This window comes from Thermobia domestica, chromosome 6 (assembly GCF_964235325.1).
Source record: "Thermobia domestica chromosome 6, izTheDome1.hap1.1, whole genome shotgun sequence".
Classification (NCBI taxonomy): Eukaryota; Metazoa; Arthropoda; class Insecta; order Zygentoma; family Lepismatidae; genus Thermobia; species Thermobia domestica.
In genome coordinates this window covers 97,029,241-97,046,861 of record NC_137459.1, presented here as the reverse complement: position 1 = coordinate 97,046,861, position 17,621 = coordinate 97,029,241, and the positions used below count along the sequence as shown (strand labels likewise).

Here is a 17,621-nt window from a genome sequence, read left to right as displayed (position 1 = left end):
TAACCTGTTCAAAGAATATCACCATGTCAAGTTTGGCCAAGATTGAACGGGTTTCAACTATCGCGTAGTATTTTTTTTTCTCGTGAAAATTTAACTAACCAGGAGTGCTCCCCAACTATAAAATGAATTGTAAATAATCTGCAAGCAGATTTACATAACACTTCTGAAGGTGTAACATTTTCCAAAATTGTAGGTGCTAATGGGCGTAGATAATAAAGTTAAACACAATAAACGTTTGTGGAAAGTTAGTGAATTAATTACCCAAGTACGCTTTGATAATGTAATATATATATATATATATTGAAAAAAGTAGATAAGTAATTTCCAACTCTTTGAAATTGAATATGAAATTTTAATACTTGCATGTGAGAGTACAATTTTCGAACTTCGATGCGGGGGCTCAATGGTCCAGCATTCACTTCTCAATTCCAGCTCGCGTCGAGTAAGCTTTGTGGTGGACAGAGACCCTGTGCGTAGGTTTTCTTGGGGTTCTCCCGTTTCCTCCCACATCCTATATTCCGCCGTTTCATTGACTTATCACCGTCGTCTCCTTTAGTGTACACGGCATAAAAGTGACACGTAAAACTGAAAGGTTTCATCTTTCATTATCGAACTTTGATGTACACTCATGTCCAAAATGATTGTCGCATATCTATAACTGTCTTCTTGTAAGAATATAATTTGATAATGATTTTGCAGGGTACTTTTAATACTGACACTATGTGTATGATCGGAAAATGTATATTTGTGGTAAATTTCATAGGAAAAGAATTATAAATACGAAAATTAGAATGAGTAAAACAAAATATTGCTAAATGGACAAAAAAAGTTTTGTTTTCCTTTTATTGTTCTTAGTTACTGTTCTTTTGACATGAAATTTTCCACATACATGTATTTGCCGATTATACACATACTAACATTATAAGAAATAGCGGGCGAATTCGTTATCAAATTATATTCCTGCAACAACATATTTATAGACACGCAACAATAATTTTGAACATGAGTGTACATATGTGCGTATTTTGTATCTGGAACTCAATTAGACTTCAAATAGTGCTTGCAAGAACCTTTTACTGAAAGGAAATTGCGTATTAATGTTATATATAATATGGAATAAAACTTCGTGTAAATTTGGTTTTGAAACTTGTTTCAATTCGATGTGAGCTGGGACGCGGTAGTTCAGTGGTAGAGCTCTTACCTCTGGTGCGTGGGGTCTCTTGTTCTATCACCTTCTAAGTAAGTTTGTGGCGGACAAAATCATGTCTGTGTGTTTTCTTGGAGTGCTCCCCTTTCCTCCCACTTTATAATTCCACCAATTTTTCAATCGTCATTCACTTGCTTTAATCATGGTCTTCCTTAGCCTAAAGGGCATAAAACGCGTGACGTAAAACTGAAAGATTTCATTTCATTTCGATGTGAACTGTTTCCACGTATTATATATGAGACCCAGGGCCGGATCCAGGATTGTTTGAGGGGGTGGACCAATAACTACCAAAATCACCAATCATGCTGAAACTCTTCAAAATAACATGTGACACTATTCTTTACCCTTGACCACACTGATGCATAGAACGGAGGAAATTGTTTTAAAGAGGGTCGCAAGTGGAATGCAGGACAAAAATGTCCTTCTCTTCTCCTGCCTTCTGTTTTCTTCCCTATTTGACAAATGTTATATTTTTTTTACTTGGTGAATCCTTTTCCTTCAACCTTTAGAAAAACAACTGTTTTTGCAAAGCTCTGCCTTCTTTTAAGCTCCAAACGGAAAATGATGGCAGGAAGTTTCGGAATGTGTTGTTTCACTGCTAGCTTCTCATTTTAGATAGTGTATATTTACAACAAAGGGGAGGGGTGCACGTTCACCTTTGCACCCCCCTAAATCCGGCCCTAATGAGACCTATTATATCTATTAGGTTTGTTCTAGAATGTACTTCAAGAATGTGTGCAGTGAATTCGATGTCATTTATTTTAGTTTATACTTCGATTTCGACTCACATTTTTTTTTCTCTGTAGATGGCAAAAATACTGTCTTAGGATGTATACAATGAATCTCTGCATATAGAATTCTTTCTTAATTTTGCAATCACAGACAAAAGACAAGCATCAAAATGTATGTTATTGCATCGTCAAAAGGGTGAGAAAGTAAAACTGTGAATAGCATTACACTTGCAAATTTGAACCGGTTCATAGGCCACCGACCTGCCATTATCTGATCAGTCGGATGGTGTACTATGGAACTACAAAAGTCCTAATGATTGTCGCAGTTAATCTGAAAAGGAAAAAAAAATGTTGAACTTCGTCCAAGACAGAAGGCTGGTGAATATGGGTCTCTGGGAACGCAAGTTTGTAATACTGATGCCAACGCTGGACGTGTGCCAGTTGACGGAACTGAAGTTATGAATAACAAACGAAGGAGTGTCTAGTCTCAGATGATTTTAGAAATGCATAATTAATTTGTTTTCCTTATAAAGAGTTTAAATAGGCAGGTAGGAAAATTACAGCATTACATTTACAAAACGGTTAACTGATCAAACTATGAATTAAACATAACATTAAGTTTCACTTTCTAGTACAAGGATCATTCATAAGTCTTGAAATATTTCCACAACCTAAACAGCATGCGCGTGTGTACGCCATGATCAACCGTAAGTAAAGGTCAAACTAACCCAAGAGGAAGTGTAGCAAACGGACTATTTAACACGGTAGCCGTCACTCCATCAGTATCTTCAGTCAGTTTTTAGTGGCTGTGACGATCATTGCTCAATCAAGTCTGTTACTGTAACAGTAACTGTATGAGTTAGAACTCCAGCACAACGCAGCAGCAGCAGCCCAAAACACAGTGGTGTCTCGTGACATATCTTTTCGGTAGTCCATAACCATAATTTCTATGCTCGGCTAGTATTTCCAATATTCTAAATAAGCGAAACATTAAAGTTAATTACAGTAACAGTATGAAATCTGTTCTCCTGTTCTTCTAGACAGCAAACTTTTCTATACTTCTTTCTTGAAGTCTAGTATATTCTTGACCATTTCTCTCTATTGATAGGATAGTCAGTGCACCAAGATGATTCTGAGTTGTATGGTATTTCTTTAAATGCCTTTATCCTCTTTAATACGGCAAAACATTTTTGAGTTTCTGAAGTGGACATCAAATATTAAATAATACTATTTTCAAGAGATTTGTTTTGCGCTGGAAATTTCATAAAGTCCCAGTATCTTTGTACCGATCACGATATAACGATATACTATGTATCTTTGTAACGATATACTACCACTTTCTGAATTATTCTAGAAATATCAGTTGTTTCGTATGCTTATTATATTGCATGAATTAGCAGTTTCGAACTTCCTCTGCAATATGTTCACGCCATGCATGCTACATGCAATACGTAAATTATTATGTAAAATTCCATAGATGTCCTTACGAAGGCTTTGCCCATGTATTTTTGAGCTCCCTCGTGGCTAAGCAGTTAGCATAAACACCTTTGGGTGGGGGACCGGGTTCGATTCCTGGCAGGGACTCATGTGGTTTGGTTCCCACGATAAGCTGTAGATCCGTGTCTCATATAGCCTTGCTGCTAAAAGGGACGCTAAAATCCAATCATATCAAGAATTCATATATCCTCGTATTATGGCGTCGAGACATTTTACGACTGCGTAATTTGTATTTACGTCTTTTGTCACCAATGGGATTATATAGGGTGAGATTTAGGCCTTATGAAGAGTCGTTCTGACGCGTGGTTAGTGCCATACTAAAGAGTTCGACTAACATATGTTTCCTGCAGTAGTCATGACTTTAGTATGACGCTAGTCATACGTCAAAACAACTCTGCATAAGGCCCTTAAAGTTTAAAAGCGGGATCTGATCTACTGTAGTGCCTTCGATGTTCTCCCACCAGAAATCGGACCTGTCGCACTAAAGGCGTGTACACTAGTCTCTAGACCAGATGGAGAGTAGAGTTTCATGATGTAGTCCAAGCTGCAGAAAGCACCAGGGTAACCTGAGTTGGCAGACTCGTATAGGACACATGAAGCACGTTTAAACACACCGAGAATTTGATGTGTTAGTGATGAGCGCAAGAGTCTTGGTCTTGCAGTTTTTGCAACAGTCTTGCATGCAAGACCAAGACCAAGACCAGGAATACCGATGCAAGACCAAGACCAAGACTCTTGCGCAAGAGTCTTGCACAAGTACTGGTACTACTTGAATTTTTTATAGAATGTGAAAAAGGAGAAAAATCATTTATTTGAATATTTTTGGCTTCAGTAAAAATGCCACTGGAGTGAATGTGTTCCCAGTAGCTTTATGCAATCCGTGTGAGTGTTTCATATGTAGATAATGGAAATAACTTTTATAAGGTTAGAAAACAGCGTGAACGTTTCTCATGTAATGAAGCGTTCTTTGTAAACGGTATTACTATTTTTCTCACAACTTAGGTAATGCTACTTGATTCCTTTGTGCTATGAATGTCCCAATAGTCTTACTAAATACCGTATCACAAAATAATTTCCAGACGCATGTTTTCTTTCTATTTCACACTGCAATGTGCGTGAAGTGAATTTTCTGCAGGTGATGCAATAACCAGGCACTATTTATTGACTAGCAATAGTAACTAATATTTTATTACCTCAGTCTAATACGTTATAATCTATCATACTTATGAATTAATTGTTGTAAGTTTAACGATTCCTTGCTACACCGAGGCTTTATAAGACCTGGAGCTACAGCTTAACGTGACTTCCGCAACAAATTCACTTCTACCGAGAATCGAAAAAAATGAAATGAAATGAAATCTTTAAGTTTTACGTCCCACGGTTATGCCGGTTAGGCTAAAGGAGACGGTGATTATGAGAAATGAATGAAATGGTGGAATGAAGAAAGTGGGAGGAAACGGGAGAACCCCGAGAAAACCCACGCACACGGTGTTTGTCCACCACAAAGTTCACTTGGCGGGAGCAGGTACCGAGAATCGAATCCGAGGTTCCCGCATCTAGTCGTAAGGGCACGCAGTATACAAGTAATTTAAGAAAATAAATGATCCACTTGAACCATTCTGAATTTACTTTGTTTCAGTAACATGGAATTCAATATATCTTTATACCATTTAAAACTGGTAAATATAACTATGATGAATAGTATAGTGTATATATATATCAAGGGCGTACTTCATATTTGTATTTTAACCTTCGTCTGACTGCTTAAAGGAAATGCTGAAAGTTCCCATATTTATTTATTTATTTATTTATTTAAGAGAAGAAATATTGTTCTTTGAACGGGAAGAGTAGGTATATTTAAGAAATATTTGGAAAGTTTATTTAAATCTCTTAGGATGCTTATTTCAATGAAAGGAACTGATGAAAACTAAGCTCGACCTAAGTGCTATGTTCAAAAGTCATTTCAAACGAATCTGCCGTTTTCCGTAATGAGACTGCCAACGTCGATGTCAGCTGTACATACTGAGAAAAAAATATAGAAATTGACCACGTTCCTCCGTAAAGATAGAATTTCCAAAAATGTTTTAGTATGTGCCCAATTACTTTTAAGTAGTAGTTTATATACAAAACCTCATTGTCCTAACATTAGAGTTATTCAATTTGTTAACATAAATTTTGACCTTAATATCCCCCTCGATACACATTTTAATGAAACTAACATAATAAAAGCTCGGTTCGAGTTATTCTAATTATGTTCTAAGAAATCATTTCAAACAGGTAAGAAAATTTTCCATAATGATGAGACGATATTTTATTTAAATGTGAAGAAAATTATTGTAGAAATTATCCCTTTTCCTCTACTAATTTAAAATTAGAAATATATGCACAGAGTTTCAGATCGTTAACTTGAAGTTCTCGTGAGATACTTTATTTTTGGCATAAATTTTGAACTCTCCTTTTTCATGCATTTTAAACGAAAGTAACATGATACATCCCCTGCTCAAGGAAAATGTTAATTATTTTCAACAATTTCTAACGGTTCACAGTATTCCGTGATGATGAGATAGATAACGCTGATTTCAATATGACGAAGATAATTGTTCACATGCTCCCTTCCCTTCTTTAAAAGTGAAATTTTGGAATATGCTAGGATATATGCCCACTTATTTTTAATGAGAAATGTGTATACAGAGTTTCATATCGCTGGTCTGACAGAGTCTGAGATACTCTACTTTTATACTCTATCTTTCGCTCCTTAGTTTACACGTCTTATTGAAAGCAAAAAATCCAGGTCAGGGACAATGTTCAAAAATTCTTTTCGCATGCTTCAGCCGTCTTTTTGTTATGATTATGCAAACAAGTAGATTTCATTTTTGTAATATACTAGTTAGAATGTTTGTTCTTGCCAGGAGAGGATTAGATTTATGGAAAATACTTGGAAGGTATATTTGAACACTCTTTCTCCCCGTAGGATACCTCTATGAATCAAAGTGAAATGACAAAAACCAAGGTCACAAATTAATTTTAAACTGTTTAAAAATTTTCTCACTTCGGCTATTTTATAAGTAGAAAATGTGAAAATAAACTATTGTAGAATTTTGAACATTTTTTCTCCTCAAACTCGAAATTCTGGAAGGTGCTGGGACTAGTATTAATTTGCTTATATACTGAGGTTGATCTGTCTCTAAGATATATTTTGATGTATATTTTGATACTATATCAAAACTTTCCTTCTTTTATTGTGATATTGAAACAATCAATTTCAATAGTAAGGATCCCCACATCATAACAGAAGCACATGTCAATACAACACGTGTTATTGATTACAAACAATGAAGCGGACGACAAGTCAACACTGAAGACACGAAACCAAGATGATGGAGCCCGAGGAGAAACGAACCACCAAGAGGCCTTCTATAAAAGCGCAGCCTGAGGAAGACCCGCCATCAGTCGACCAACTGATCAACTAACCAACACCTGCTCCGAGGTCGCATTGAACTAGGGGTACACCTTTCCTTAACCCGAGGTCGCATTGAACTAGGGGTACACCTTTCCTTAACCCGAGGTCGCATTGAACTAGGGGTACACCTTTCCTTAACCCGAGGTCGCATTGAACTAGGGGTACATCTTTCCTTAACCCGAGGTCGCATTGGACTAGGGGTACACCTTTCCTTAATCCGAGGTCGCATTGGACTAGGGATCCTCACCACAACCAAAACCTCGCGAAGCTGCTTTGGGCTGAGGGAGTTTTCCTTCAAGACTCACCAAAAACCTTGCAGAAGGGGTTCCGTGCAAAACACCGATCTCCTCCATTTGGTCAATAAGAAGAAAAGACACTATTTATCTTTGTAAATCAAAGACAATGTATTTAGGATTTTTTATAATAAATTGGTGAAGGGGAAAAGACTCGCCCGGACCGTTATTTTGTCTCTACCTATAAAATCATTTCAATATATTTTGATACTGTGATCATAGATATCCAAAACTTTCCGCTGGTATAATTACAGAGTTGAAAATTGAAATGAAAGTATTTTCCCCCTTGGGACATTTCATTGATTCCGAAGGACAGATTCTCGATATCTCACTATTTTTCCTCATAAACTAGAAGTACTAATAAATTTTACCACTTCCGGTTTTAGTAGAGTAATACGGATGGGGATGGTCCATTTACTTGAAACGTTAAATCGACTCCAAAAACCCGCTTGTCGCTTCTATTACCAATTTTGTTCTATGGCGATCAACGATGTAATTGAAAACACTTTATTTCTACCAATTTTAGTTTGAATAGGGGTTGACAGAACAGGTGAAACCTATCGTTAAAACTAGGGATGGTACTGAGACCGAGACAGACCTCTATAAATCGAGACGAGACCGAGACGATACTTAGGTTTGTCTCGAAAGTCTCGGTCTCGTCTCGAATATTAACAGCGGCGGCTGGTACTATATGTTGCATGGTTGTGCAACCGGATATTTTTTAATACTAAAACTATTTTTAAGTATTAAAGTAGTGTATTAGTAAAAAAATAAACCTCTGCTCTTGAGCGCAAAACAGTATTGATGCATTTCTGAAAAAAAGTCAATTAAAAAACGGAAAGAAAGAGAGAGATTTACATTTCCGGTGGCAGCGAACGTTGCCACTGGAAGCAGTAACATTGAGCATATGGCAGCGAGCTCCTATCTCTTAACATGGGGAAGTGGATTTATTCTTGCATCGCTCCTATCTTCCCCTATTGGTCTCATGCGGTTGCCTTTCTTACCGCAACTGGTCAGCTTCTGTAATAGTTACGAATTCCTCCGCTTAGCAGCGCTTGACTCAATTGATAGGGTGAGCGAGATACAGACGCTTGGAAGAAAGAAGTTATTCACAAAACAAACTCGCAAAGAACAAATATAAGTCTGGTGGTAGCAGGGACGGATCCAGGCTGAAAGTTTGGGGGGCGGTCGTTCGAAGTCAATAGATTTTATTTAACATTTATAATACAAAGGTGAAAATTCTTGGGATAAGATTTATTTTTTAAAAAAATCCTATTCTGGGGGGTCGATCGAGTCTCGAAGAAGAAAATGTCTTACTACTGGTCTAATTCCTAGCTCTGTGTCTTTCGTGCACATGATTCTGTGTTCGATTTCCGGCGGAGAGCATAAATTAATATCAAATCATTCACTTCCAATACTCATCTGTCTTCTTTAGCCTAATTTGCTGGAATGTTAAACTACTTTATTATTATTTTTTTTCCATTTTCGAAGGAAAACATCTTAGATTTCATGCTTCTTTACAGACAAAAATACGTGGTTTCTGAAAATGGACTTTTTGTACCGTATATTTATACAAAGAAATGCTAACAAAATGCATATTGTCGGAGGAGAGAGGTGTTTCTGGACTCTAAAGAAAATAAAGCGAAAAATATTTGCGGTAGCGATGCTTTCTATTCAGAGAAACTTGGCGAGCAGCATTTCAGATTTCAATAAAGTCATAGAAAAATGTGAAGCCCAAAAGATAGAAGAGAAGATGGACCTTCCATTCTAAAATAATGCATAGTTTATATAATTAAATACTTTTGTTTAACTGCGTGCATGCAATTTTCTTGCTTTTTTTTCTTCTTTTCGGATTAACGCCATCATCCATGGTTTACAGCACATACTATATATTCGATTTATCTCGTGTTCAATAACATGAGTGTAGAGGTTTTGTATATAAATAGTGTATAAACGTACATTGATAGTACATTAAATCAATATTAGAGAAATAATTTAATCAATAACATACAAATAGAGCTTAAAAGACTTTCCTCTTCATATTTCCTGAATATTTTTGGATAAGACTCAAGAATGCTGGGGGAGGGGAACACTTGCGCGTACCTACATACCTTTATATTGCAACATTGCAACCGATGCTTGTACAGACTACGAGCCGATACTGAATATTAATAGCTATTAAAATTGCCTTTGCTCAAAATTTATTTCGTTCTGTGTTATATAATATGGGTACGGTTGATTGATGTACAGTGGCGCATTTAGGGGGTGGCTAACGGGCCCAAGCCCCTTCCGAAGCAAACTCCACTGCTGTGTATATAGCCTTCTCTCTGTCTATTATATAATATACAGCCGTGAATCCAGTATATAATCAAGGGAGAGGCTAAACCATAGTTTGCCGCTTTATCCAATGTAAAGAAAGTAGGATTGAAGCCCATTTTCTCCAATGTATACCATAGCGTCAAATGAGGGCTATATTTGTCTGAAATATTGAAGGGGAAATTCTTCTAGATACTCTGCAATATCACTAAATAAACAAGCAGTGTTGCTAATACAGCATAACATTGTGTTTTCTTAAATTGCACTACGTAAAGTATTACATATTTCTAATTTAGATATTAAATAAAACTACTATACCATATACATTATTCATTGTAACAATGGACAATACAGTATCAGGAACATCAACATTTTGGAGACTTCTAATAACGTAAATTGCATGGACGGTGCAATACGCATCAATTGTATCTTAGCGTCAAATATTATGATCATGGTAATGTATTTCGAATGAATGAAGGAACAAAGTTACAAGAAATGGAAAATTTAAACGAGACATGGACTTAATATATATGTCCATGTTTCGCAAGTGAATTTCAATCAATATAAAATTTCAACGTAATGAAAGCACGATTAGTTTTCACGAAGAAAGATCGCATGCACCGCTGAGAGCTCAGGAATAACCTTAATCTATATTAGTGCACTGGATATACAATATGCTTATGTAATGCATTACGACCTTATAAACTTGTATAAGATACAAAATGTACTTAAAATGAGACGTGAACTATGCGAAACAACTGACTTTGAATCTAATTTTTGGTGATCCAACCCGAGACCACACATAGCAAAGATGAGTGCCGTAGCTCCTCCCACAAGGTTCAGGAAGCTTGTGTTGCAAAGTGTCAATTAAACATGGAGATATTAGAAGGTAACAAAGCATTTGATCAATTTGAAACTACATATATTGTAGTAATAATTTGCCCTATTCGTTAAGGCAATGAAAGTTACATCCTGTTTTTAAAATGACAGTCAAAACAGAACGTATTGGATAATAAATGAGAAATTATAAAATTTCAATTTCGGTACAATTAAATACATTCGTGCTGCTGTGTGTTGCGTTATCCGTTAGGAGGTATTGAACAATTCTGATTCAAAGGAAGGAAATAAACTACTGTATAGTACTGGAGTTAATTAAATAGAGTTTAATTGTATAGGCAGTATGGAGGCTATATGAGACAAAGTCTATTGTTGAAAGTGAAATATGGGTTACTACTAGGGTTTTATCCCATATATGATATACTCACTGATGATTGAACCTTGAACATGCATGGAAAGCATCAGAGCTAGCAAATTAGGTATGAAGAGGTCCACCATACTATAATTCTAAGTCAAGAATGAAGGCAAAAATGAGAAGCAGAAACGACAGACTACACGATAATAATACTTTCACGATTTTAAATTCATACTATTTATTTCGAGACTTTCGAGACGAGACCGAGACTTAGCCCTCGAGACCGAGACCGAGATCGAGACAAGCATCTGTTAACCGAGACGGCGATTTTTGACTCGAGACAAGATCGAGACAGCTATTTATCAACCGAGACGAGACCGAGACTGTACAAAGTCTCGTCTCGTCTCCTCTCCTCTCGATACAATCCCTAATTAAAACGCTGATCAGTTCCAAAAAATATCGCTTCTCGACAGATGGACGGAGACTTTCGATATTTAAACATAGCGTAAGTCTAAAAACCCTGCTGGAACTATGTTCATTTCAGACGGTTCAGCCATTTTCCTGTGATAATGAGATGGACAACTTTAGAGTTCATGTTTATATATTGAGAAAAATATTATAGTTATATAATCATATATTTTATTTTTTCTTTGGGCTTAATGTCCCATAATTATACTCTGAGGCTAAGGGAGACGGTGATAGTGATGAAATGAAAAAATGGGGGAAACTGATGAACCCGGTAAGACCCGCGTATACGGCGATTGTTCACCTCAAAGCCTATTTTGCAAATCTGTTATATAAATTGCCCCCATTAAGAGCTCAATTTGTGATAACGCTTGCACACATGGGCATTTCATACACCAAATAAAAAGTTCATATACCTGATTTCGTCTTCGTAACATAAAAGATTCTGAGGTACTAATTTTTGGCATAATAATTTTCTCTTTCTTTAGAATAGGGATTTAAATAAAAGTAACTTGATACGAATCCGGCTAGAGAACAGTGTTATTTACGTTCAAAAAATTAATTTCAAATGATTTAGCAGTTACTCCGGTATATCATGTTAACTTCATACTTATAATATGGGTATAGATATAATTATTTGTTTTTTATTGATATTTTATTCTAACTCCTTTTGTCGATGGCATATTACTCCTTAATGAATTGATAGAACAAATACCTTAAATATGAAATACGAAATTACAAGCTATTATTCATCACTAGACGAATCAGCAAAATGATCCATCTTAGGCAACTAAACTTTAGCGTCATTTAGGGGCAGGAGGAAGCAATTGCCACCCCTCCCCAAGAGTTTGAGGAATACATATACTTTAATCGATTGTCTACGAATATACTAGTACTAAACGAGAAAGTCTTATGTTGGTAGTGCCTTTCCCCCCCCCTCAAGCAAAGCCTGAAATGACGCCCCTGCAACTAAACCCACAATTTAAACTAGTTGGAATTGAAAAATTTCGGAAAATCAAGGGCATAAAATTATCTTACGAGAAACAACCCACACTTGTCCCATACATATAAATCTATAGATCTACAAATAAAATGAATAATGCGATGTATGTTCACCAGTGTGCGAATTGAAAAAATTTCCCAGGGGGGATAAATTTCACCCATATGCGCACCCAGTCCTGCCCCCATATATATACACTAACAAGTACAAAACAGTTGAGATGTGAGATCTTTCATAAATTTTCACTCAAGTAATATTTAGGTTAGCTACGCAAAGTAGACCTACTTATCTTTATGTCCACTTAAAAATACTCCAGAGGGGGAAAAAGTTATCCCTGCCAGGGATAAAATTTTTCTTCTCCAGGGTGGGAAACATTTTTGTCAGGGGGGGAAATCCCTGGCATCCCCCCGCCAATTCGCACCCTGATGTTCACGCATCACTCTTAAACGTCTTTAGGGGGGCGCGGTGGCTGTAGTAGAGCGTCCTCCTCCGGTGCTTAGGTCCCTGGTTCGATCTCAGCTCGCGCCGTGTATATTTTGTGGTGGACAAACACCGTGCGCGTGGGTTTTCTCGGGGTTCTCCCCTTTCCTCCCATTTTCTTCATTCCACCATTTCACTCCTTTCTCACAATCACCGTCTCCTTTAGCCTAACCGGCATAACCGTGGGACGTTAAAGATTTCGTTTTTTAAAAAAACGTCTTTACCAATCACGTTCATCTTTGGTACATTCTTAGACCATTATCTCAGAGGTTTATTGCATTTTACTTTGAACCCGCAAGTATCAATTTAGTCAGTGTTGGCAACCTAAATATATTTTTCGAATAGTTTCTGTACCATATACACCAAATTTGACATAAACATAATTCAACACTATATAAAACAGATTGTAGGTGTACCCTTCTTCCAAACACCCAAGTTTGTCAGTACTGCCAAGCACTTTCAAATACATTTTTTCTGCATAATTATGTAACCCTTGATTTAGTTTCAACTAAACTTAGTACATATATGAATTAGAATCAGAATTGTGAGATTGGGCACGATTTTTTAAGTGCCCTCGCTAGCAAAACTTCAAATTGAACGACACTACATTCTGGGATATTTTACTTATCTGGAGGTTATAATTCTTAAGAATGGCCTAATTTCTCATATATAAAATCAGAAATTACTATTTTTATGTAATCCAATAAAAGTGTTGTTCGTTGAGTATTGTGTTCCTAATAAACAATATTTTTTTCTAATGTTCAATATTCGAAACAAGTTTATTCTTGTTTTTATTACTATTCAATCTCAAGGTTCAGTCCCTCCTGGAAAATCTTATAAAAAAACTCAAGTTTAAATTTGGTTTGGATAGGTTGAACGGTATGGCCTGTAGGCGAACATATGCAGTGTGTTTCGAAACAACACCGACAACGTTTGGGAGGTTATTCCTGACACCAAGGTAAGACGAAGAGTATAGAACAACCTGGGTGCACAAATGCTTCCTTTCGGAGTTATAGGCTGCCGAAATCATGAAAAAAATTAACTTCAAAGATCCATAGCTCCGATACTAAGGGACCCACAATAGTCGGGCCAAGACTTCACTTGGGAACTGGTATGTGCCCTATCCAAATATCCACGTTTAAGAATCCTGTGGTATGGCACTTCCGCAACAATTTTTATAGAGGTGGTTGGTCAGTACTTCATATTATATGCCCGTTGCCAAACTGCCTCTATAAAAATTGTTGCCTGAGTACCTTAGAATTCTGAAACATGTATTTTTGGATAGCGCACATATTAGCTCCTAAGTGAAATCCTGACCCGCCTACAGCATGTCCTATAGTTTTGGAGCTTTGGACCTTTACAGTTAATTTTTTTAATATATTTTCGGCAGCCTGTGACTCCGAAAGGAAGCATTTGTGCACCCAGGTTGGTCTATACTTTTCGTCCTACCTCGGTATCAGGAATCACCTCCCAAACGTTGTCGGTGTTGTTTTGAAACACCCTGTATATATACATCGGGACAAACGAGCGGACGGATTACCATTGAAAAATCGCCTTTTTTTGCCATACAGGATCTATGAAACGTGTAAATCCGTTGAAATCTAGAATTAGATTTTTTTTTTCAGTTGCAGCATTTTCTCTTCACTCCTATCGCCCCTTCGAAAGTGAAGAATATTGAAATACATACCAGTGAGTTAAGAACAACATATTTATAATGAGTTATTTCTTACAAAAGTGTGGTGAATTTAACTCTTCCATCAGAAAGAAAAAAATCAGCTCTATTATTCACAGGCAATAATATTGAACTATCAATTCTATTCAGCAGTATACTTTTTAAAACCGGAAAATAATGTACAGTTTTTATTTTTACTACTCAGGCTGAATAACGAACGCAGAAACGAGACTGATAATTATCTGGAATTTGGTTTGAATTACTTTGAAGAATTTCCATACATTGAGTATTAGTAGATGAAGGACATGTACAGTTAGCGACAAAAGTTCTTTCCGTTTGGTAAAATTTATTTTCGGAATACGGTGGTATGGCTGGAACGTACAGAAAATTACCTTCTTTTTAATTTACTGAAAACTATACTCAAATTGTCCTTCCGTTTTGAAGTTATTTGCGAAACTAATTTCATCAAACGGAAAGAACTTTTGTCGCTGAGTGTACACTTTATTTGCTAAGGAAAGAATGTAGTAGAATATGAAAAGCTTTATTTCTACACAGCTAAAACTGACTGAAATATCTATCGTTGTGGTATTTCCGTAAGTTTCCAGTAGTTTCCTAGTAAATTCAGATTTTCGTATCAAATGCCATTTCCTACTGCTTAGTATTATATTATGTCAGTATGCTTTATTAGATTATTAAATGTCTATGTTTAACGATTAGTTCATTCTATGCATTATTCGTTTACAGCGAATTACTTTGATGTGCCAATGAAAGCTAGTATTAATTATATGTATATTTGTGTATCAGATTTTGTACTTAGGTAATTTCGTCTGTGAAAATCCTCTTATCTTAAAATCATGAAAAGTGGCGACATAGTAAAATATGCATCAATAGTTCAAATTGTCAATTCTTGTAATTGTATCAGTCCAAGATATAATTCCGTAGTTTTCAATGTAAGTATTAATTTCGAAATATTGTGAGCAGTTCCGTTCGGAGGGTGTAAGGTAAGTCGACAGCAGTTTATAGAAGTATTAATGATGCATTACTCCTTTGGTTTTGCTGAAGCCAGGGCCATATTTACGTGTAGGCCATCATGGGCCATGGCTTAGAGCGGCAAAATAGGCAGAATTGTTTCTCAGATTATTTTTTTAATGCTCCAGTTCTGGATGTTTCAAAATTTATTATGCATGCACATAGATATGACACGGTGTTATCGGCTGATCTCTCTCACTCTCTCTCTCTCTCACTCACTCACTCTCTCTCTTGCTCACTCCTCTACTGTATTATACTCTACTTTACTCAATTTAACATCCTGTGTCAGAGGACAGAAAGTGAGATCTACTTCCGGGCAAGTTTGATTGTAGTATAAAATCAAGATGAAATTCCTTCTGTGAGCTAGGAGCACGGCCGCCAACAGCAGTAAACCATTAATGGTTATTGAGGGGATGGTATTTATTTAATGGCCTAGGGTGCAAAATTGTTGAAAATGGCCCTGGCTGAAGTAGCTTTTGGATAAATTTCCAGATGAACCACTGCCACTTGTGGGATAGTTCAGGTAGTTTAACCCTCCTTGTAGCGTACTCTTAGTTGTCTAGTAATGGTTTTGACAGTACTACAAAGCTTGCTTTTCATGTTTAATTTGAGTTGCGTTTGCATGTTACCGATTGAGTTATTTCTTGCTACAAGGTCTGGCCAGCATGAGTGTTCCTATGTTCATAGCAGAGAGCGCATTGCCTGAATCACGGGGGTGGCTTGTTACACTGAACAACATCTTCATTACTGGTGGTCAATTTGTTGCAGCTGTTGTTTGTGGAGCCTTTAGTACACTTGAAGATCATGGCTGGAGGTATGCTATATTGTTTATTTTCCTTATGTGTACTGAGAATTAACTTTACAAGAAGTTTCATATTATAACTATACATCACACTATAAAATAATCTTTAGTTATCTTTAAGTTGATACAGTGAAACTTGTATAAAAGAGTAAAAAAGTGAGTTCGTCCTTTTTTCCGTTTTGGACAGATTTCCGTTTCATACGAAGTTGAAACTAAATAACTGCAGTAAAAAGATGGACAGAAATGGTTTTGTAATTTATATTTGGTCTGGAACTTTCAAAATCCATTTTCCACATTATTCACACTCACATACACAAATTACTCTCTATTTTAGGATTCACAGCACAAAATACTTAATACTCCCACAACACTAAAATATTTAGTAAAACATTAAAAAATACTTTATACAAATACAAAAGAGAAATACTATTAAATCTCTAGTGGCAGTTTAGAAAATACATAAGGAAGATATAAATACCTTTAGTTGCAGTTGAAATTATTTTTTCAATTCTTTGTGTATCCTTATGCACACTTCTTCCACATTTCTTTCAGTTATTGAATCAAAAGATCCAATATATTTTAGGCGAAATTTTTCTTGTATATCTGGAGAATTATATGTGTAGCCAAACCCAAACTACCACTTAACTCAGTATGATGTGCCTATTCCGTTTTAAAAAAAAGTTCAAAAATTTTGAGGCCCTTGATCCAAAAACTAATTATTGGCCGAGGTCACAATCTTTTGATTCATTTTTTGGGGGATTGTTCCTAAAATTCTTGTTTTATTCTTTGTTACTTTTTTTGTAATACTTCTCGAACAGAGCAAAATGATTATAAAAGCACATCTAACACAAGTTAGAGCCTTTCTAGTTCAAATGTGCCCTTACTGGCACTGCTATCAATATGCGATCTCCCGTACCTCCCTTAAACGAGGAAGGACAGGTTGCTGCGGCCCAGATCTTTCAATTGTTGGATGCGGAAGCGTTGCCACAATGAATTATTTAACGGACTTTGCTGTGCTTCTTTCTTGTTAGCCATTCTAAGTAGCTTACGATCTTCACTCGTCAAGACCAAACGACTAAATGACAAATTGGCAATACAGCTGAGGTCGTTCACTTCTTTTCCCTAAGCAAATGGAGGGTTTCGTCCGCCAGAGGGCGGCGGGCTTGGGGCCGAAGTTTACTTCCCATAGTTTCCGGGGGCACAGGTGGAATAGACATTCTCTAGCCGCAAATTCAATAAGGTCTTCAATGTTTTTTCTTTTCTTTTTTCTTTTTTTTTTCAAGCGAGCACTTGCAAACCATTCCCATACCAATTCATTAATTTTCTCGTTGCACATTACTTTCCAACTCGGTCCACGTTGCCAATCCCTTCAATCCAATATTTCAGTATTTTCTCTTTCTTTTAAACCGTTTCATAAATTTGTGTTTCTCCGCACTTAAAATAGCATATGATTTTTTAAACCAAAATTTTGTTCTTC

General features: G+C 36.4%; 1 protein-coding gene across 3 annotated transcripts in view; it reads left to right on the top strand.

Annotated features, from left to right (window-relative positions):
- LOC145688109 (proton myo-inositol cotransporter-like) overlaps positions 1 to 17,621 on the top strand; it is a 221,342-nt gene that overhangs the window by 134,033 nt on the left and 69,688 nt on the right. For all 3 annotated transcript variants that reach the window (XM_081761859.1, XM_081761860.1, XM_081761858.1), the window contains exon 4: positions 15,997 to 16,156. In XM_081761859.1, the coding sequence (XP_081617985.1) occupies positions 15,997 to 16,156 (160 nt within the window). The remainder of the gene's footprint in view (positions 1 to 15,996; positions 16,157 to 17,621) is intronic.